Raw genomic sequence first — 22,277 nt, forward strand, 5'->3', positions numbered from 1 at the left:
ATCAAAAATGACTGCAAAATTAAATACAACAAAATACATACTCAAGAAATATTGACTACATTTATTGTTGAAGCATACACTGCGTATTGTACAAAGGACTGGGGACATACATATAAAACAATCACAAAACAATATTCATATCATAAAGGAGAGTAATAAAGATAATTACTAGAATGGATTATTGAGACCCAACAAATGATCAAGATAAGCGCACATTTTAAAAGTAAACGATCAAATGATGTATTAAGTAAATAATATGCTTCCAGAACTGGTCCAGAAAATGTTTCAGATGTGGACCTGTAAATATTAACTAAGAGATTTATGTGTACTCTAAAGCAAAGGTATGAACAAATGTAAAATATGTATCATATAAATGAGTTCATATATAAAATCCTTTACAATTAGAAATGAAAATATCGATCCATGCATCTATTTTCTACCGCTTGCCCCTTTCGGGGTTGCGGGGGAAATGAAAATATGTGACATTTCATTATTTCGAAAGCTCAAACTGTGGTACATGTACCACTTGGTGGTACGCCTAATAATCACGTCTCCCCCCTATATTCGAACAGTTACTGTACGAAAGCCTATTGTGTGCCTTTAACCTGTTTTGTAATGTTCCTATGCATTTAGGTTGATAGGTCAATCTGTGACGTCATTTCCCCTTTAAAGCACGTCTTTGTCAGAATAGCCGGTTTCAATCAGTGGTGGCAGCCAGCCTTGTGTGCGTTGACGACTAAATGTAAGTTTCGTCACATACTGTTACAGCATTTGAACTGACTGTCGTGCCTTGCTACTTCTGCAAATGTTTGGTGCATTGTATGCTAAGATCAGTTGTTTTTGGGTCAATTGAGAGCTAATTAGTCTCGTTGACGGCGTTTACATTCACGTGTAGTTTATTTAACGTCATTGCAACTGCGATGGCGGAGTTTGGCCTTTAGATGGCGACAGAGACCACATAATCGCCATGTATGGCTCTGAAGCTTAGAAACTTGTTGGAAGTTCATACATAGTTAAATGCAGTATATATGTTGTTGTTATGCACACCTTTATATTATATTATATTATGTTATATTATGTATGCATATCCATGTATATTGCTGCATATTAATGAGTATATAATTGGATTGTAATTTTTCCTCTTTTCTTTATTTGTTTAGACCACACACACAAAACCACACACATTCACATCTACCTTTCAGCAATAAAGATGATTAAAGGATTCTCTGGCCGGAATCTGTCCATCGTGTCCCAACTCTAAAAGAACTACTATCCCTTCCTTACAGTTACTGTTCAAACTGTGTGTAATGTTACAGTGGCCAAAAATATTAAATATAATTGTTAAATAAAACGTCTTCCTTGTTTGTAAGGAATACTTAGGCCTACTATGCTGCTTTAATTTAATGTTGGTCATTACGGTGGTACTTGGAGAGCCAAGTGTTTTCTGAGGTGGTACTTGGCGAAAAAAGTTTGAAAAAGAGGTTAAAAGCAAATAAACAAGATTGTGTTACACAAACAATGATGTCTTACATGATATATGTGCTGATGTTGTTAGAAAGTCACAGGTAACAAAAAGTTGACAGTTTATTGAAAATCCTGGAGCTTCATTGGCTGCTGCTGTTCTCACCAGCACACTTGTGTTTCCTACACTGGTACTTATAAGCGAAACTTTCATTACACACACTGCAACTAAACACTTTCTCACCGGTGTGTATTCTCATGTGTTTTACAAGTGTTGATCGGTCAGCAAAGCTTTTGTTGCACATTGAACAGGAATCCGTTTTTTCACCATTGTGTTTTCTCATGTGTACTGTCAAATGGTGCCTTTGTACTAAGCCTTGACCACAGATTTGACAGATAAAAGGTTTTTCTCCAGTGTGTATTCTCATGTGTACTTTCAATATTTGACTTTGAGAAAAAGCTTTACCGCAGATTGCACAGTTAAAAGGTTTTTCTCCAGTGTGTATTCTCATGTGTACTTTCAAACTGGGACTTTTTATAAAGCTTTTACCACAGATTGAACAACAGAAAGGTTTTTCTCCGGTGTGTTTTCTCATGTGTAATTTTAAATAATGTCTTTGTACAAAACATTTACCACAGATTGAACAAGTAAAAGGTTTTTCTCCAGTGTGTGTTCGCATGTGCACTTTTAATTGTTGTCTTTGTACAAAACCTTTACCGCAGATTGAACAGGTAAACGGTTTTTCTCCAGTGTGTGTTCTCATGTGTATTTTCAATGTTTGACTTTGTGAAAAAGCTTTACCGCAAATTAAACAGTTAAAAGGTTTTTCTCCAGTGTGTATTCTCATGTGTACTTTTAGATGAGAATGCCGATTAAAAGTTTTGCCACAGTGAGAACATTTTAAGTGTGTGTTGTCAGTGTGGCATGTCTTATCAGCATCAGAGTGTTCATCATCAGTGTCGTCACTATCTGATAGTGGAGCGAAGATCTTGTCGACTTGTGATCCTCCACAGTGGTCTCCATCAGCTTCTGTTGTCATGTGTTGAGTTGAGCTGCTTGGAGGCTCCGCCTCTCTCTTCTCCTCATTTTCACCTTTAATCTTATTTGATTCAATCTTACCAGTCACTGGGAACTCCTCCAACACTTCAAGCCGCTCTCCCTTCCTTCTGATGCTGTGTTCCTCCTCTTCATCTTTTACGTGAGGGGGCTGTGGCGCCTTCTCTTCCTCTTTAATGTAGGGGGTTTGTGGCCCCTCCTGCTCCATTTTAAAGTTCCACTTCTGCCGTTAAGGGAGAGGATGTTCTTCACGGACGCCTGCAGGACACAAGAAGACAAACACATGCTTTAGAAATGTTCAGATTTGCTCAGCCACATGAGGCATTCAGTACATTCACATACATGTACCAAAGAAAACCAAGTTATTGTATGGACTGGCCTAAAATCTCAGTGGGGGACAAACACTGCGCTCTTTACAACATTATTTACAGGAAAAGAACAAGTTGGGGCCGCCTCTAGTTCAACTTTGCTGTAAACATACACAGCACTGCTCCATAAATTATGACCAGGCTGTACAGCTAGTTAGTTTATGCCTTTATTTTAAATACAAACATTTTTAAGACTTTTCAAGGACATATTTATTACTTTTTATGACATTTTGATAAGAATTAAGACATTCTGTGGCCTTAAATACAAATGATTATATTTAAGATTTTAAGTCTGAGCATGAACTGATGAACCTACTTGGATGAGAGGCCAAATGTCTTCTGAGACAAACTGAACAGTCCAGTTGTGATCGATTGAAGGCCCTGAGAATAAAATGATATCTGGATATTCTGCTTACTTGGACTTTGATGAAGCTGTGAGAACTCAGGTTTGTCTTTATGGTCTTCAGTCTTGACAGAGACAACGGTCAGTGGAAACTTAGTGAGATCAGTCTCCTCCTGCCCGGGAAGACACTCTCTCTCCTCAGTGATCCACAGTTCCTCCTCTTCCTATAAGGTGGTGGTACTCTGGAAAGTGGTACAGTGAGTAAAATCAACAGGTTTTGAAATTTGATGGGAGCGATTTGTAAAGCCTTTATAAGTACGAGCCAGCATTGATCGAGGCATTCTTAACTTTACACTAACTGGTGTAAAGTGAGTAACCATTTTTTCCTGTGTACATGTCGGCCTATTAAATCTAAACCTTATCTCCAACCTTAACCTCATGGTTAAGGTTGGAGATAAGTGCATAATGGCACTAGTTCTAACCATAACTCAGATCCTACCAATCCCTGAGATCGGTAGGTTGTGAGTTCAAACCCTTTGGCCGAGAAATTAGACCCATTACCTCCCTGCTTGGCACTCAGCATCAAAGGTTGGAATTGGGGGTTAAATCACCAAAAATGATTCCCGGGCGTGGCCACCGCCGCTGCCCACTGCTCCCCTCACCTCCCAGGGGGTGATCAAGGGTGAAGGGTCAAATGCGGAGAATAATTTCGCCACACCTAGTGTGTGTGTGTGACAATCATTGGTACTTTTAACTTTAAATTTAAATATAAAGGAAATAAAAACAAGTATCATTCTAGAACATGGGTGTCAAACCCTGGCCCCCGGGCCAAATTTGGCCCGCCGTGTAATTTCACTTGGCCCTTGAGGCGATATCAAATTAACACTAGAGCTGGCCCGCCGATTATATACAGTGGCGGTGCCGTGGTAACACCGCATTCACCGCTAATTCTCATACTTGCCAACCCTCCCGGGAGACTCCCAAATTTCAGTGCCCCTCCCGAAAATCATCACGTCCGCTTTTCATCCAGTCCAACGAGTGCTGGCCCACTCACATGGTAGGTGCGGCTTCTGCACGCACACAAGTGAATGCAACGCATACTTGATCAACAGCGATAAAGGCTACAATGAGGGTGGCCGTATAAACAACCTTAACACGGTTAGAAATATACGCCATACTGTGAACCCACACCAAACAAGAATGAGAAACACGTTTTGGGTGAACATCCGCACTGTATCACAACAAACACAACAGAACAAATACCCAGAACCCTTTGCAGCACTAACTCTTCCGGGACGCTACAAGGTGTGTGTGGGGTTTGGTGGTAGCGGGGGTGTATTTTGTAGCGTCCCGGAAGAGTTAGTGCTGCAAAGGGTTCTGGGTATTTGTTCTGTTGTGTTACGGTGCGGATGTCCTCCCGAAATGTGTTCACAGTGTGGTGTATATTTCTAACAGTGTTAAAGTTGTTTATACGGTCACCCTCAGTGTGACCTGTATGGCTGTTGACCAAGTATGCATTGCATTCACGTGTGTGTGTGTGTACAGTAGCCGCACATTTCATGTGACTGGGCCGGCACGTTGTTAGAATGGATGAAAAGCCGACGTGACGACAGCTCGTAGAGGACGTTAAAGGCAGTGCCTTTAAGGCACGCCCCCAAGACTGTGGTCCGGGTGGACTACGAGATATAATGACTGATGAACACCTTCGTTCGATAATGAAGGTTGCCTCAGCTCAAAGCCTGAGCCCCGACATTAATGAACTAGCATCCAAGAAAAGATGGCAGGTATCTGGCTTGGGCACATCAGATTAGATCAGTGTGTTGCAAACTGAGCAGTTTAAAGTCCTGAATGGTTGGTTTATTCATTGTTATTTTATTTTCAAATTTATTAGCCTGTGGAAAAAGTTAATGTTGATATTTAATTCAGAAGGCTGCAAATAGAAAAGAGGCATTCAATTTTTATTTAAATTGTATTTGATATGCCATTGATATTTTTTAATTATTATTATTATTATTTGAAACTCGATTTTGCATGTCACTATAAAGTTATATAAGCCTTGCTTGTTCAATATTCAATGCAAAAGTTGTTTGGGTCCAGAAACTTAAAACCAGACTCACCAACATCAGCATCAAGGAGGGTGCCTCCCTCATTACAGACAAAATAGAGGTAGCTAGCAGACATAACACCTTTTTCACCAGCATAGCCGCAACTCTTGTCAACAAGCTGTCCCACCACTCTGGTCGCTTTGGTGTAGAACACATTAAAGCCTTCTACAGAAAGCTAGGAGTATCCAACGATGATTTCAAATTAGAAATGGTCACAGCTGATGAGGTGTTTAAAAAATTGAGCGCGCTCCACCCAAACAAGGCCACCGGCCTTGATAATATTCCCTCCAGATTCCTCAGGGACTCTGCCTCCATCATTGCCCCGATCATCACGCACATAATAAACCTATCAATTACACAAGGCCAAGTACCAAAATATTTTAAGATAGCAAGAGTAACTCCCCTCTTTAAAAAAGGAAGCAAATTGGAACCTGGCAACTACCGACCTGTTTCTATTCTCAGTTCCATTTCAAAAGTAATGGAGAAAATAGTTTATGAACAGGTCGATAGTTACCTTGCCACTAATAAACTCATGTACAAATTCCAATCCGGCTTCAGAACTAACCACTCCACTGACACATGCCTTCTCTATCTGACCGACCAAAATCAAACATGAGGTGGACGCGGGCAAATACTGCGGCATGGTCATGCTGGACCTTCAGAAGGCCTTTGACACCGTTAACCACGCTATACTGTTGGATAAACTCAGAGCAATCGGATTTAACAAAACCTCATGGAGCTGGATGCGATCTTACTTGGAAGGGAGGGAGCAGGTGGTAGAGGTGAACGGCACTGTGCCCCCCCCCCCCTCTCGGTGAGCTGTGGAGTCCCCCAAGGCAGTATATTGGGACCTTTACTGTTCCTAATATACATAAACGACGTGTCATCAGCATGCGACTGTGAATTGTTTTTGTTTGCGGATGACTCTGCCTTGCTGGTATCCGGCAAGGACAAGGCACAGGTGGAGAAAATCCTCAGTGCTGAGCTCTGTAGAACTTGCACCTGGCTCGCTGACAACAAGCTATCCATACACTTGGGTAAAACAGAATCCATCCTGTTTGGGTCCCACATCAACCTTAAGAAAGTCAGTGACTTCACTATAAAAGTGGGTGACATTGTTATCACCAGGAAATATGAGGTCACCTACCTAGGTTCCATTCTAGAGGCTAATCTTTCCTGTGATAAAATGGCAACCAAAGTAATCAAAAAGGTTAACCAACAAATGATATTTCTCTACAGAATCTCCTCTCTGGTCAACAAAAGCACCATGAGGATTCTGGCGGGAACTCTCGTTCAACCCTTTTTCGATTACGCATGCACCTCCTGGTACCCTAGCACCTCCAAAACCCTCAAATCTAAACTCCAAACATCCCAGAACAAGCTAGTCAGGTTACTTCTAGACCTCCACCCTAGATCCCACCTCACTCTTACCCACTTCTTCAAAGTGGGCTGGCTCAAGGTGGAGGACAGAGTTAAACAACTTGCACTGAGCCTAGTCTATAAAATCCACTACACCTCCCTGATACCGAAGTACATGTCAAACTACTTCCTTAACGCCATAACCACAACACCAGGGGGAGCTCCAATAACCACGTTAAACCCAGATTCCGAACTAACAAAGGTCTTAACTCATTCTCTTTCTATGCCACATCAATGTGGAATGCACTCCCAACAGGTATAAAAGAAAGGGCATCTCTATCCTCCTTCAAAACCGCAATAAAAGTTCACCTCCAGGCAGCTACAACCCTAAACTAACACCCTCCCCGGATTGTTAATAATCAAATGTAAACAATCAAATGCAGATACTTTTTCTTATGCCTTCTTCTCTCTCTCTCTCTGTCCATATCCTACCCCCCCCCCTCCACACCCCTGATTGTAAATAATGTAAATAATTCAATGTGATTATCTTGTGTGATGACTGTATTATGATCTGATAGTATATTTCTGTATCATGAATCAATTTAAGTGGACCCCGACTTAAACAAGTTGAAAAACTTATTGGGGTGTTACCATTTAGTGGTCAATTGTACGGAATATGTACTTCACTGTGCAACCTACTAATAAAAGTCTCAATCAATCAAAACGCCGACCAGAACGCTATGACAAAAGACTCGTTGGTCCACCACTTCTAGTCTCGCATAGTTAATGAGCAGAACGTGACGTCAGGTGAATACAACCTATAGACAATATATATGTTTAAGAATAGTGTTAATAATGAAATATAAAGTTAGTAAACATGGGGTAGTAAGAAGTAAACAGACCTGTTCTGTGTTTACTTCTGTGTTTTCAATAAACTTTGTTTTTTGAAAACAGCGTCCAGTAGTTGTCGTTCGTTCGTTCTTCTCTTTTGTTGAAGAAATGTCCTCTTCGTACGTTCGCAACACTTCACACTCACACTTGATCTCTGCTAAGTGATGTGACAGCAGCTAACATGCTAAACTAATTAAGTAACAAGCTAAACTCGGACGAAAAGCGTCAAAGTGCACTTTGACCGATGTATCGGACACAAACAAATATTAACGACGTTTTCTCTGTCAAACGACATTTTTGTGTACACGTACGCACTGATTAAGAACACTAAACTATTATAGACCCACTAACGTCTTCTTCATGAAACGCCATCTTGTTTTTTCCTCTTACACGATTGGTCCACGCATGCGTGAAGTTACGTCACTTTGGTCAACTTGTTTTACGGCAGTTATTATCGTGCCCGCCCTCACAGTTACCATGGTTTTCTTTTTTTGTAATCTTTATTTGAATAACAATGTCACATAAAAAATTACAAACAAAAAACAAACATTACTTAAAAATACAGTATTTATTTTCGAACCGAACAGAAACCTGAACTATGTGCTCAGCAAATAAATCGATCTTTTTTTTTTTTACTACTTTAACATCAAATACATCAATTCACAACATTGATAATTCAAGTCTACTTTTTGTTAGGGCCAGATATACATTTAAGTTACAGTAAGTGTTTTGTTTAAAAAATAAAAATAAAACAAATCAACATTTAAAAAAATAAATACGCGATGGCTCTGCGCGATGGGAGTCAGTGGCGCCCCCGTGCGTCTATCATTGCAATGACAGACGAGTGGAAGTTCCAATTGTTCATGTTTATATTCTTGTTCCTTTATACCCATAGGTAAGCTATATTTTTAATAAAAAATATTAATAACACATTCAAATATCACAGAATATGACGTAGCAGAAGCTCCGTCGTAAACAATTTCAAGTCAGAAAGTGATGTACTGTTAGCGCATGCGTGGACTGATCGTTTTTTGTTTGTTTTAAAAACTTTGATTTAATAACAGTATAATACAGACATGTAACAAATTAAAAATAACGACAATCAATTATTTTGTACATTAACAGGAAGTTGTAACACACAAAGGAGAAACAAATAAAATTAAAGCTGCAAGCAGCGATGGACGGGACCAACTTTGAGGGCTCATAAAATCCAAACCGGAGCAGTAATTAAAACTCTTTCATCAGAAGGGTTCAATCTCTCTCTTGTGCTAATTTGAAGCCGACACGACAAACGCCCTCGAGGAGATAATGTTTGCAAAAAGGTGACTGTTTTTACACAACTTTTGTTTTGAAGGGGGAATTGCAAATTTCCTGTTGATTTTTGCTGGGGGTTGTCAGAGTATGAAATATAGGTCTAAGTGAGACTTACATAGAGGTTTTTGTTTCATGTCTCTACGACATTCCTACTGGGAGTTACAGGCAGTTTTGTCTGTGTTTTCTTCCTAGGGGGCGCTAGAGCGCAATTTTGAGTTTTGGGGTTTGGTTTTTGGATTCGATCGCAATTTTCGCCAGTCCTGATGTGTGTGTCCAATTTGGTGAGTTTTGAAGCATGTTAAGGGGTCAAATTACAGCTCAAAGAGGCGGCGGTATAATAATAAAACGCTAGAAATACATAGGGTCCTCTGTCCCAAAGGGACTCTGTCCCTAATAAAAAACAAAACAAGGAACATAACATGTGCGAGAGATAACTTGAATAAATGAAAAGCAATTAAAATTATCAGGCTTTATATTTAAATGTTCTCTGTTGGTGATCGTTTTTATAATTATTTTTACAATGTATGTTATACTGGCCTTTTTTATTATTAGTAGTAAGTTGTACACATTTTTAAATTCAGAATAATATACAAAAAAATATTTGGTTTGCATGCTAATATTCTGGATTCATGAATATGAAATTTACCTAAAAGACATAACCGTTTGATTGGATTTCACAACTCTTGATTAAGCTTACAATGTAAAAACAAAAAAAACATTTTAGAACTCAAAATTGTATGGTAAGTACTCAGTGATGGGCAGCAGCAAGCTACATGTAGCTAAGTTACGTAGCTTAACTACATTTTACAGTAGTTTGGCGGTAGCTTAGCTACTTTTTTAACAAGTAGCTTTTCCTGTAGCTTAGCTACTTTTAAACCCATGTAGCTAGGTAGTTTACATCAAAGCTACAAACTACAAAAAGAGACAATGGACTGCGAATCCAGGTCCCGAAAATATGCAGAAAATCCATGAATTGGTTGGTGTTCGTATGATGACTCACATTTGGCTAAGATTAAGGTGAAACTTTACGGACTGGCCAATCAGAGGCCCACACTCATGTCACATGATGACGAAGGAGTCGGAGACAGAGGGCCGTTTCAAGCTGACCACTCAAAAAAAAATACTTAAGTAATAAAGATGACGTGCAGGAAACCCACAATAATGCGCGTCTTTGGCCATATTCAAGACAAATGTATGCGTTTAGAGAAAACATTGCCCCAAACTTAGTTTTTAGTTGTTTACCCTGTAAACCAAAATCATAACAGTTCTCTTAATCGAAGACGCGGAACACAAATTTAAGGAACACACATTAAGGTAATCTCATGAAAAGTTTTACTGCACATAACCATTACCACCTGTTCCCAAACAACACACAAGTCATTGTTTATTTTAATTTTTTGGCAAGATATTAGATTAGATCGTACTTTATTAATCCCAGAGGGGAAATTAGATATAGGTCGATGCTGTTTTCTTTTTGTTTTTACTGTAGGTACAAAAAACAAATAACATTATGGGGTGGGCCAAAGAAAAGGCAAACTAAATAAATACATACAGTGGGGTGCTTGTGTAGCACTTTTCTACCTTCAAGGTACTCAAAGCGCTTTGACACTATTTCCACATTCACACACTGATGGCGGGAGCTGCCACGCAAGGCCCTATCCACGGCCCATCAGGAGCATGGGTGAAGTGCCTTGCTCAAGGACACAGGTATTTGTAGGGTGTACCCAGCTAAATGACAGATAGTTAATAGTAACAGACCTTTACTGGGTCCATTTGTACACGCTCAGTTACATTAACATTGATATTATACATGTGGGCTCATATATAGAAATTCAGTTAAATGTAGCAAGCTACTTTTGCCGTGTAGCTTGCTACAATTCTCAGAGGATAGCTTCCCTTGTAGCTTAGCTACATTTAATGGAGAGTACCTTGTAGCTTAGCTTACTACATTTTCCAAGTAGCTTGCCCATCACTGTAAGTACTGACCCTGCTCCATGACGCCAAACTGCCAAAATCCTTCCATAGCGCCAGATGGAAACAAGGATATAACCCAGACCTTGTCTGTGTGAGCAGCGAACTAGCATTCAGAGCAGTGAAAGAGGTCCTAGACCCCATCCCCCACTCACAACACCGACCCATCACCATAACCATTCGATCCGTTCTCCAAGCAACAACCGTCCCCTTCCGTAGAAGGTTCAACCTGCGGAAGGCTGACTGGCCATCATACCAACAGGAGATTGAAGACTCAATCCCCAGCATCCACCCTAACAGCTATACCACGTTTACAGACCTGCTGAAAAGGTCAGCCAGACGACACATCCCAAGAGGATGCCAGAGCCAGTACATCCCCGGGTTGTCAGAAACATATACTGACCTACTCCAAGCTTATCACACTGCATACTACGAGGACCCTTTTTCCTCCACGGAACTCGGAGAGATCCTAGTAAACAATGTTGGGGAAAATCACAGGCAAGTCTGGAAAGAGCTGATAGAAAATACCATCACGACCAACAACAGCAGGAAGGCGTGGGCCACGATTCGCCGCCTTGGCGCAGACCACACCACACCACCCACAATTACAACAGTCACAGCAAATTCGGTTGCAGCACAGCTGGTGTTGAACGGGCGCAGCCAAGCTCGCCGCAGACCCACAGGAGAATACCGGCGGACAGCGGTACCGGACCACCCACAACCAGCAAGTGCCCTTACCAAGCCCTTCGATCCAGAAGAACTTGAAACAGCACTGTGCTCGCTGAAACCCGGGAAAGCAGCAGGAATTGACAAAGTACTGGCGGAAATGATTCAGCACCTGGGACCAAAAGCAAAGACCTGGCTCCTGGAAATGCTGAACTCATGCATGGCAAAGAAAACCACCCCACCCGCCAAGACTGTCGCTATCCCCAAACCCGGAAAGGACCCATCATCACCAAAGAGCTACAGAACGATTTCCCTCCTGTGCATAACCTACAAGCTATATGAGAGGCTGCTACTCCAACACCTAACACCACTCATAGACTCCAAACTCACCAGAGATCAAGCTGGTTTCCGTCCTGGCCGCTCCTGTGCTGGGCAGCTACTGAACCTCACCCAACACATCGAAGATGGTTTTGAGCACAAACTCATCACCGGAGCAGCTTTCATAGACCTCATCGCTACCTATGACACTGCCCAGCACCGCGCCATGATTAGGAAACTTATGGACATGACTGGCGACCTTGACCTCTGCCAAGTTGTAGAAAGTCTCCTTAACAACAGGCGCTTCTTCGTTCAATTAAACGACAAGAAGAGCAAATGGAAAGCCCAAAAGAACGGCCTACCACAAGGCAGCGTACTGGCCCCTCTCTTGTTCAACATTTACACCAATGACCAACCACTCCCCCAAAATGCTGTCGTTTCATCTACGCTGATGACCTCTGCATCACCACCCAACAAGAGAGTTTTCACAAAATCGAATCCGTCCTGTAAAGTACCCTCCAAGAGATGTCCACCTACTACAATAACAACCACCTGAAACCCAACCCATCCCAAACCCAGCTGTGTAGTTTCCACCTGAAAAACCGAGATGCAGGAAAAGAACTGAGCGTCTCAAGGGATGGCCACAAACTCCTGAACCAACCCCCACCCTGTGTAACTTGGAGTCACACTCGATAGGACACTCTCTCTTAAAACCCACCTTCAGAACAACAAAGCCAAGGTTAACACCCGCAATAACATCCTCCGCAAACTGGTCAAGTCAAAATGGGGCGCTGATCCACCAACCATCCGTACAACAGCCCTGTGTTTCTCCACAGGCTGTGGAGCCGCTCCCACCATACCAAACTGGTAGATACGGCCCTCAAGGACACCTGCTTCATCATCTCGGGCTGCATAAAGTCAACGTCAGTCCCGTGCCTCTAGGCACTGGCCGGCATTGCCTCCCGCCACATCAGGCGTTCCATCGTCGCCCTAGACGAGCGGAGAGCACAGGACACACAGCACCTCCATCCAGACTGAAATCCAGGGCCAGCTTCAAGCATACAGTCCCTCCTCTCCAATCCACCAAGGAGATGACACGGACCAACATCTGGAGGCTTGAATGGAACCAACTCCCGTACACCCGAACCCAAGAATGGACGGAGAGAGGAATAACACCTACTGAATGCCTCGACAGTGGACGCGACCTACCATGGCCGACCTGGAAGACCCTCAACAGACTACGGGTGGAGCAGGGGAGGTGCAAAGCACTGTTGAAAACATGGAACTATCACACAGAGGACACGTGTGGCTGTGGAGCAGTACAGATAATGTCCCACCTGCTGGAATGTGGCGACGCCCACCAATGCAGCCCCCAGGACCTGGCTGAACCCACTCCAACAGCTGTGTCCTGTGCCAGATACTGGCAGAATGTCATCTGAGATTGCAAAGGACTTGAAGAAGACTGCAAGTACTGAACAAAACAAATTAAAGTTCAGTCCAACACAACCGTGAGAAGGGACAATCAAAAAGCAAATAGGTGATGATTATTTTTCAATATTCAAAATTCATCAACTCGCCACGATGTGTTAGTAACACCCAAACATGAATCAGAATCAGCTTTATTTGCCAAGTATGTTTTTAACACACAAGGAATTTGACTAACTTGATCTACTGACTGGCTTATTAACATGAACGATGCACAACTAATGTTGCTCTTCTCTGCTCTGACTGCATCTGGGACTTCTGTACTGTCAACTTGACCGCCTGTAAACTGCAGTGTGATACCTTTTTTCATGTCTCCAAAACATCCCCCCAAAAAGTTGCTAAATTTCCAGCAAGACTTGAAATGTTGGTACTGAGTGTACTTATATATAATTATGTATGTGATAACCTTCCATTTTCATCTTTATTACTGCTTGATTTAGGAAATACATTAAGATCATACAAAGAACAAAATAGCAAAAATGACTGCAATATTAAATACAACAAAATACATACTCAACAAATATTGACTACATTTATTTTACCCAACTTTTGTTGAAGCATACATTGCGTATTGTACAAATGACTGGGGACATACATATAAAACAGTCACAAAATAATATTCATATCACAAAAGAGAGTAATCAAGATAATTACTAGAATGGATTATTGAGAACCAACAAATGATTAAGAAAAGTGCACATTTTAAAAGTAAACAATCTTGTATAAAACACAACTGCTCAAATTATGTATGTGCTTCCATGACTGGTCTAGAAGACGTTTCAGATGTGAACCAGTAAATATTATCTAAGACATGTATGTGTACTCAAAAGCAAAAGTATGAAAACATATACAATATGTATCTCATAAATGAGTTAATCTATGGAATCATTTGCAATTAGAAATGAAAATATGTGACAATTTCGAAAGCCTATATAAAAGCACTCGTAAGGATTAGCATAACAGTGAATTATACATCTCTATATACACAAAAAATGTTTATTTATTGTATGTAACATTTTCAGTCAAACTGTTCTGTACATTTTTATCTAAAAGAACACAATGTTGTATATTAATGCATTTACTTCTGATTGTTAAATAAAACGTCTGCATTGTTTGTAAGGAATACTTAGGCCTACTATGCTGCTTTAATTTAATGTTGGTCATTATGGTGGTACTTGGAGAGCCAAGTGTTTTCTGAAGTGGTACTTGGTGAAAAATGTTTGGAAAAACCTCTGATCTAATCTATAAGAGGTAAAAAGCATATAAACAAGATTGTGTTACCCAAACTATGATGTCACACATGTTATATTTGCTGATGTTGGATAGTCAACTTTAACAAAAGGTTGACAGTTTATTTAGAAGCCTGCAGCTTCATTGGCTGCTGCTGTTCTCACCAGCACACTTGTGTTTCCTACACTGGTACTTATAAGCGAAACTTTCATTACACACACTGCAACTAAACACTTTCTCACCGGTGTGTATTCTCATGTGTTTTACAAGTGTTGATCAGTCAGCAAAGCTTTTGTTGCAGATTTAACAGGAATCCGTTTTTTCACCATTGTGTTTTCTCATGTGTACTTTCAAATGTTGACTTTGTACAAAACCTTGACTGCAAATTTGACAGGTAAAAGGTTTTTCTCCAGTGTGTATTCTCATGTGTACTTTCAATTGTTCGCCTCGTGAAAAACCTTTACCGCAGATTGAACAATTAAAAGGTTTTTCTCCAGTGTGTATTCTCATGTGTCCTTTCAAACTGGGACTTTTTATAAAGCTTTTACCACAGATTGAACAGGAGAAAGGTTTTTCTCCAGTGTGTTGTCTCATGTGTAATTCTAAGTAACGTTTTTGTACAAGACCTTTACCACAGATTGTACAAGTAAAAGGTTTTTCTCCAGTGTGTGTTCGAATGTGAACTTTCAATTGTTGTCTTTGTACAAAACCTTTACCGCAGATTGTACAGGCGAAAGGTTTTTCTCCAGTGTGTATTCTCATGTGTAGTTTCAAACTGGGACTTTTTATAAAGCTTTTACCACAGATTGAACAAGTGAAAGGTTTCTCTCCGGTGTGCTTCCTCATATGTAATTTTAAATAATGGTTTTGTACAAAACCATTACCACAGATTGAACAAGTAAAAGGTTTTTCTCCAGTGTGTGTTCGCATGTGTACTTCCAATTGTTGTCTTTGTACAAAACTTTTACCACAGATTGAACAAGTAAAATGTTTTTCTCCAGTGTGTGTTGGCATGTGTACTTTCAATTGTTGTCTTTGTGCAAAACCTTTACCACAGATTGAACAGGAAAACGGTTTTTCTCCAGTGTGTATTCTTATGTGTACTTTTAGATCACTTTGGTATTTAAAGGCTTTGCCACAGTGAGAACATTTTAAGTGTGTGTTATCAGTGTGACATGTTTTATCAGCATCAGAGTCTTCATCATCAGTGTCGTCACTATCTGATAGTGGAGCGACGAGCTTGTCTGCTTGTGATCCTCCACAGTGGTCTCCATCAGCTTCTGTTGTCATGTGTTGAGTTGGGCTGCTGCTTGGAGGCTCCACCTCTCTCTTCTCCTCACTTTCACCTTTAATCTTATTTGATTCAATCTTACCAATCACTGGGCATTCCTCCAACACTCCCTCCTGACTGATGCGGTGTTCCTCCTCTTCATCTTTTATGTAAGGGGGCTGTGGCTTATCCTCTTCCTCTTTAATGTAGGGAGTTTGTGGCTCCTCCTGCTCCATTCTAAAGCTCCACTCTGCTCAGGGAGAGGATGTTCTTCACAGACGTCTGCAAGACACAAGAAGACAATACTTTTTTCTGCCTTGGCACTTGGTGGAGGCGGTCGTATTTTCCCCCCTCCTGTCTCTCCCTCCTTGCTCTCTTTGTCTTGCCTATACTTTTTAGAGCCTCTTTCTCTGCGGTGTCCTCCGAAATCTAAACACCAGACATGGAATTGATTAGCTGGACTCTCGACTCAATTGACAAAATTCTGGGGAACCTGGCTGCCCTGACGGAACAATTGCTGTGGGGTATATGAGAGACTCCTGGGAGAAATGGAGAATCATGTGCCTCTCAGTGCTTTCCGTCGAGGACGTGGAAGACATCTACCTATTTGAAACCGTGATTGCGGGGCATCTGCTGATTGGGCTGAGCATTCGTCAAATTCGGAAGACGATGGCAGCCACTCAAGGAGCCCAAAAGCTGTTTGTCGCAATGGAAGGCATGGGTCGAGCTGTGGTATCACAGACTGTGGCGATTTCTGAACTGAATCGTAAGTTGGATCACATCATGGAGAGGCTTGTTGAAATGCAAACATTGGATATGAGAGCCGGCACGGACAAGTAGAACAGACAAGCCATGGAAATGTCTGCTCGCTTGGAAAAACAACAATCCTAATCTACGATTTGACTCCCTCGAATGGCCTTGACGCTGCTCAAAACAGAAGAAGGCTGTTTTGAAAACATCCCTCGAGGACACCTCAGTGATGGACGCTCTGACCTCCCTCCCTCCTCAACAACACCTGGGAGTTGAACTTTGCTTGCACTGCCTGCAGAGCGGCTCCAGGCCTATAGACACAACCACACTACACTCTGGATAATGGGCATAAGCCCCCCCCCCCCCCCCCCCCCCCCCCCCACAGCTTGATTACCCTTAGGGGCGATGGGCGGCTGAGTAGCGCTTATACAGCAGCCGGCCTCCGTAGCTCCCACTCCCTCCCCTCTGTTGCAAGTTTTGTTGATTCTATGTAACTTGTTTATGTGTGCTATGGCTATGAGTTCTTTTCCCCTTGGCCTCAGTCTGGACCCGCTCCCTGGAGTCCAGCCTTTGACCGAATATTTTTTTACTCCCCTCCGCCCCCCAACGTTTATCTGCTTCTCACCTTTTTTTTGTAAGTGGCGCCGGAAGTTGGCAGACCCGTCAGCGATCCTTTTTCGGTCTCCCTGTAATGTTTGTCTGATTTTGAATGGGATTGTGCTGAAAATCTCAATTTCCCCTCGGGGATTAATAGGGTACTTCTGAATCTGAATCTGAAACACATGCTTTAGAAACTTTCACATTTGCTCAGTCACATGAGGCATTCAGTACATTTACGTACATGTACCAAAAAAAAAACAATTTATTGTATGAACTGGCCTAAAATCTCAGTGGGGGACAAACACTGTGCTCTTTACAACATTATTTACAGGAAAATAACAAGTCGGGGCGGGGGGACTTTTTACTCGGGATGGGATATATTATTTAATATAGCATTGATAAGAGAACCATTTTAAAATGGGTTACAAGGCTCCTGGTTTTAACACTGACATATGCAGTAACATATTACATCATTTCCAGTTGTATTATTTTCTCAAAACTATAATTAATTTACTTGCTTATTTACTGTTAATATCTGGTTACTTTCTATGGTAACACGTTCTATCTACACTTCTGTTAAAATGTTATAAGCTCTTAATCTTCTGTTGTATGAATACTTCATAAAGATGTTACAGGCGCAGTATTGGTCATACCAAAGTGGATACTGATACTTAATATTTTCAAAATCATTGAATGCTTCAATTTTCAAATCACAATTATAATCAGACAAAAACAGGATGGTGGTGTAACGATATCAATCAAATATTTAAATTATTTCCCACTGTTGGCTTCGATTTAAATCTTTTGGCCTTTAATTCATCAAGTCCTTGTGTTTCCAGGGACTTGTTTCCTGAATTTGTAAGTAAAAAAGACAAAAGATTTTCAATAAAAAAAATATCAATTCAACCACAGTAGTACTAAAAATATACTGCTACTATACTTATCATTACTGTCCATATTCATATCGACCCGCCCACTGTTGTTTACATTCAAGAGCTCTCGCTTCTGGTTAGCTGTTAGCATATCCTCCTTGCAAGAAACGTAGTTCATTTGTCGCCATGGAGGCGAGGATTGCTGACTTAGAAGTGGCTTTGCACTGTGTAGAAATGCTTAAAAGTTTTCCAACTCTCATGGTTTTGTTGTTTGGCTTCGGGGTTGCTAGGCAACGGCTTTGAGCTAGCACTCATCTTGCACACAAAGCAACACTGGATTTGACTATGACGTGTGCATTTTCCGCGCATGCGTACTAGGTCGCGTTGCGTCGGCGGACGGAGAGGGCGGGGGTCTTAAACAGTGCCATTGTTGTGTGTGGATACGGATATGGTTAGTTGTGATTTATCCTGGATAACCTTATGCGATTGGGATGATTATTGCCGGGATATGTTGGTTCGGCAGAAAAGGGTAGAGGACGTCCATCAACAGTGATGTTAAGCTCACGTTGTGCCTCCCTGTTGTGAAGGTGGAAGGCTGCCGTCACCGTTTTGGTTACACTGAGCTTCAACTTCCATTTCTGGAGATAAGTGGATAAGGTCGCCATGTCCTGGCTAAGAGACCCCTCTAAGTTCTGCCAGTTTTTTGCACGATGCATAATTGCCAAGTTTTTCTGCATATGCAAACTTTTTGGCAGTTGTTACTGGCAGATCATATTTGTAGATGTTAAACAAGAGGGGAGCCAGGACTGATCCCTGAGGGACGCCATTTCTCAGACGTCGCAACCTGTTTTTTGGGTGAAACTGCGGTTTTGGACGAGTTCCATGATCAAAGAGACAATGTGCCTGTCCGGCAGTAGGCGCAAAAGCTTGCAGGTAAGGCCACGGTGCCAAACGGTATCGTAGGCTGCTGTAAGATCAACAAACACAGCACCTGCTTTATTCTTGGCCGAGAAGCTGTCCTCCATTTCTTGAGTCAGGAGAGTAACTTGATCCACTGTTTGATCTTCCGTGCCGAAATCCAGCTTGCTCTTGAGGGATCAGTGGATCGATAATAGCTTAGACACTAGCGTAGATCAGTCTCTCCATGATTTTGAAAGGGATACACAAAAAATAGATAGGTCTATAACTCTTTGGATCCTCTAGTGCACATATGTCAGAGTCAAGGCCCGCGGGCCATATCCGGCCCGCGAGAAGGTTTTTTACGGCCCTTGGGATGATCTTGATTTATTATTAGAACCGGCCCGCAGACCGCAGATCTTTTTTTTTTTTTTTTTTTTTTTTAATTTATTTATTTTTTTTTAGACCGCAGATCTTTTACACGCACCAAGCGGATGCCGGTCCAAGGTTCCGAAAGGGGGCGAGCGGCCCGCCGGGACGCGCCTGCCGGCCGAAGGGCTGCAGCCCGGCCGTCAGTCGCGGAGCCCGCCGTGCCACGCGCGCCAAGGGGGCGGGCCGAAACCCGGCCCCGAGGCCCTGAGACTTCTGCTTTGTTTCCCCAAACCGCGCGTCACCGCCGGGCCCGCACCACCGTCGGGCTGCAGCCCGAGCGTCGGTGGCGGAACCCGTCATGTGCCGCGCGCGCCAAGCGGAGCGGGGGGGTCAAGCGGGCCGAAACCCGCAGGCCACCCCCTCACCACGAGGCCCTGAGACTTATGCGTTTGACCCCTACGCGCGGCCCGTCGGGACGCGCCCGCCGTCAAGCCACGAGGGCCAGCCGTCGGGTCGCGGAGCCCGCCGTGCCACGCGCGCCAAGGGGCGGGCCGAAACCAGCGGGGGGTTTCGGGCACCCAACTCGCCTCCCTCCCACGGAGGGAGGAGGGGGGTTTAATGTGAACATTACTGTGCAATCACATATTTAGAGTTTTTACTCAATTCAAGTTTAAAAGTTAAAGTTTAATATTTGTTTTCACTGCATGTTACTTCTCCTTAAACAAAGTGTTGTTTTTGATTTATAGATTTTTGCACTTTATTTTATTGTATTTCAATTTAATTATATTTTAAAAATATTTCAGTTGAGTGGATGATAGAAAATTGCTATTATTGTTTTTTTCTTTGAAGTAAATTTAGCCCACTTTTGCTAAAATAGAAAATATAGGCTACTGATGGTGCCTTGAATACCGGTTTCTTTCATTTAATGTTCATGTTATGGGGATTTTTATATAAAGGAAATTTGTCTTTTGTGTCTGTTGAAAATTAAAGATTACTGACAGAGCCATAAGAAAATATTGCTTTATTTATCTGATCATATTGGAATATATTTGTTAGGTTTTCAGTAGGTTCAATTAGGTTCACTAGACTATATGCGTCATTTAAAAATTTTTCAATGAACATTCGAACAGTCCGGCCCTCGGCTTGTAGCTAAATTTTTTATTTGGCCCTCCGTCCATTTGACTTTGACACCCCTGCTCTAGTGGCTTCACCAGTTTTGGGATGGCGACCACTATGTCTTGCCTCTTGGTGAGGGTGGTAACGCCTTCACCACTGCTTAATTCCTCCGGGGTTGTGGGGGCTGAGTAGCGCTTTAATAGCGGCAGCCGGCCTCCAGGGTCCTAAATCTCCCCTCCTTTGTTGCGAGTTGTTGTGATTACATGTACCATGTTTATGTGTGCCATGCTATGTGAGTTTTTTTTCCTCTGACTCAGTCTGGACCACTCCTGAGGGTCCAGCCTCAGACTGATATTTTTTTTACTCTTCCCCCTTTCCCAATATCACCTTTTTCCCAACATTTTAAGGAGCGCCGTAAGTGGCTGATCCGTTGGCGGTCCCGTCTTGTCTCCCTGTAACGTATGTCTGCTCTTAGCGGGATTGTGCCGAAAATGTAATTTCAGTTCTTATGTGTCTTGTACATGTTAAGAATGGACAAATAAAGCTGCTGTCTGTCTGTCTGTCTAAAGCTCTTCTCCAGATTTTTGGAAGCTTGAGTGAGCGCATGCAGGAAGATAGGAACTTGTTTAGCCAGGACATTAGATTATCAGCTCTGGGCAGATTGAATCAGGCCCCAGAGCTTTTCCAGACTTAAGCAACTGGAGGGCACTGGCAAACTCCTCTGAAGGAGGACTTGCACTCCCCAATTTTATACGATACTATTGGCCGGCTAATGTGAAGAAACTCCTATACTGGATGGATGGAAGCCATACTTGCCAACCCTCCCGAATTTTCCGGGAGACTCACAAATTTCAGTGCCTCTCCCGAAAATCTCCCGGAACAACCATTCTCCCGAAAATCTCCCGATTTCCAGCCGGACAACTATATTGGGGGCGTGCTTTAAAGGCACTGCCTTTAGCGTCGTCTCTCACCTGGAAAGGAGACTATTATATATGTCTCCGTTATCCATAGGTTTATCTATAACCCATAAAGTAGGCAGGCACAGAGCTATTTCTCAGCGTGTGTTTATTCCAGCCGGCACATTAATACTGTAGCGGCTGGCTACGGGGTGTTAGCCAATGACTGTGGCTGGGGGGCGGGACTTCCGGGAAAGATAGGGAAGTGACGTTGTTAATAGGAAGTGGGTGTTCGAGTTTTGCTGGGAAAAGGGATAGACACACATTGGAGCTGCCTTTAGCGTCCTCTTTCACCTGAAAAGGAGACTATTATATATGTCTCCGTTATCCATAGGTTTATCTATATCCCATAACATGGTGGCCGAATGGATATAGTCACTCATGAACGGTCAGAGAAGCACCAGGCGGTGACAACGCAGTATTATGGGCCACCTTGCAAGCAACATTCCGTTCTCATTTGCGGATGTTTTCAACAAATCCGTGAAGGATATGTTCCTGGATTCAGAGATCACTCGCCAGTACTCAAATGGCAGAACAAAAGCTACTCAAATAGTGAAAGGTAAGTGTTTTTTTTTAAGTAAGCAGCAAGTACAGTACAGTTAGTAGAACAACTGTGTTTTCATTACTGTACTATATATATATATATAAAAGAAATACTTTAATTTCAGTGAATTCTAGCTATAAATATACTCCTCCCCCTTAACCCCGCCCACCCCCCATCCCGCCAATCTCCCGAATTCGGAGGTCTCAAGGTTGGCAAGTATGATGGAAGCTCTCAGCCCCTTCCGGCCGGGGTATACCTTGAAACGGCAACCCCACACTTCTTATTACGTTCTTGCTTATGCTCGTCACTCCTTTTTCCATTTAAACTTCAAA

The 22,277-nt window shown here is 42.3% G+C and overlaps 1 protein-coding gene across 4 annotated transcripts in view; it reads right to left on the minus strand.

Moving 5' to 3' along the window:
* Positions 1 to 17: 17 nt before the first annotated feature.
* The window catches only part of LOC133645119 (oocyte zinc finger protein XlCOF6.1-like), a 31,093-nt gene continuing 8,833 nt past the window's right edge, over positions 18 to 22,277 (minus strand). Inside the window, exons 1-3 of one of the 4 annotated variants that reach the window (XM_062039937.1) lie at positions 7,596 to 8,262; positions 3,303 to 3,471; positions 18 to 2,776 (exon numbers count right to left, since the gene is read on the minus strand). In XM_062039937.1, the coding sequence (XP_061895921.1) occupies positions 1,605 to 2,726 (1,122 nt within the window). In that variant the 5' untranslated portion in view covers positions 2,727 to 2,776; positions 3,303 to 3,471; positions 7,596 to 8,262 and the 3' untranslated portion in view covers positions 18 to 1,604. Of the gene's footprint in view, positions 2,777 to 3,302; positions 3,472 to 7,595; positions 8,263 to 13,749; positions 16,121 to 22,277 lie in introns of those variants that run through there. The other 3 variants (XM_062039939.1, XM_062039936.1, XM_062039938.1) reach the window with 3 other exon arrangements.

Source organism: Entelurus aequoreus, linkage group LG28 (genome assembly GCF_033978785.1).
Source record: "Entelurus aequoreus isolate RoL-2023_Sb linkage group LG28, RoL_Eaeq_v1.1, whole genome shotgun sequence".
Classification (NCBI taxonomy): Eukaryota; Metazoa; Chordata; class Actinopteri; order Syngnathiformes; family Syngnathidae; genus Entelurus; species Entelurus aequoreus.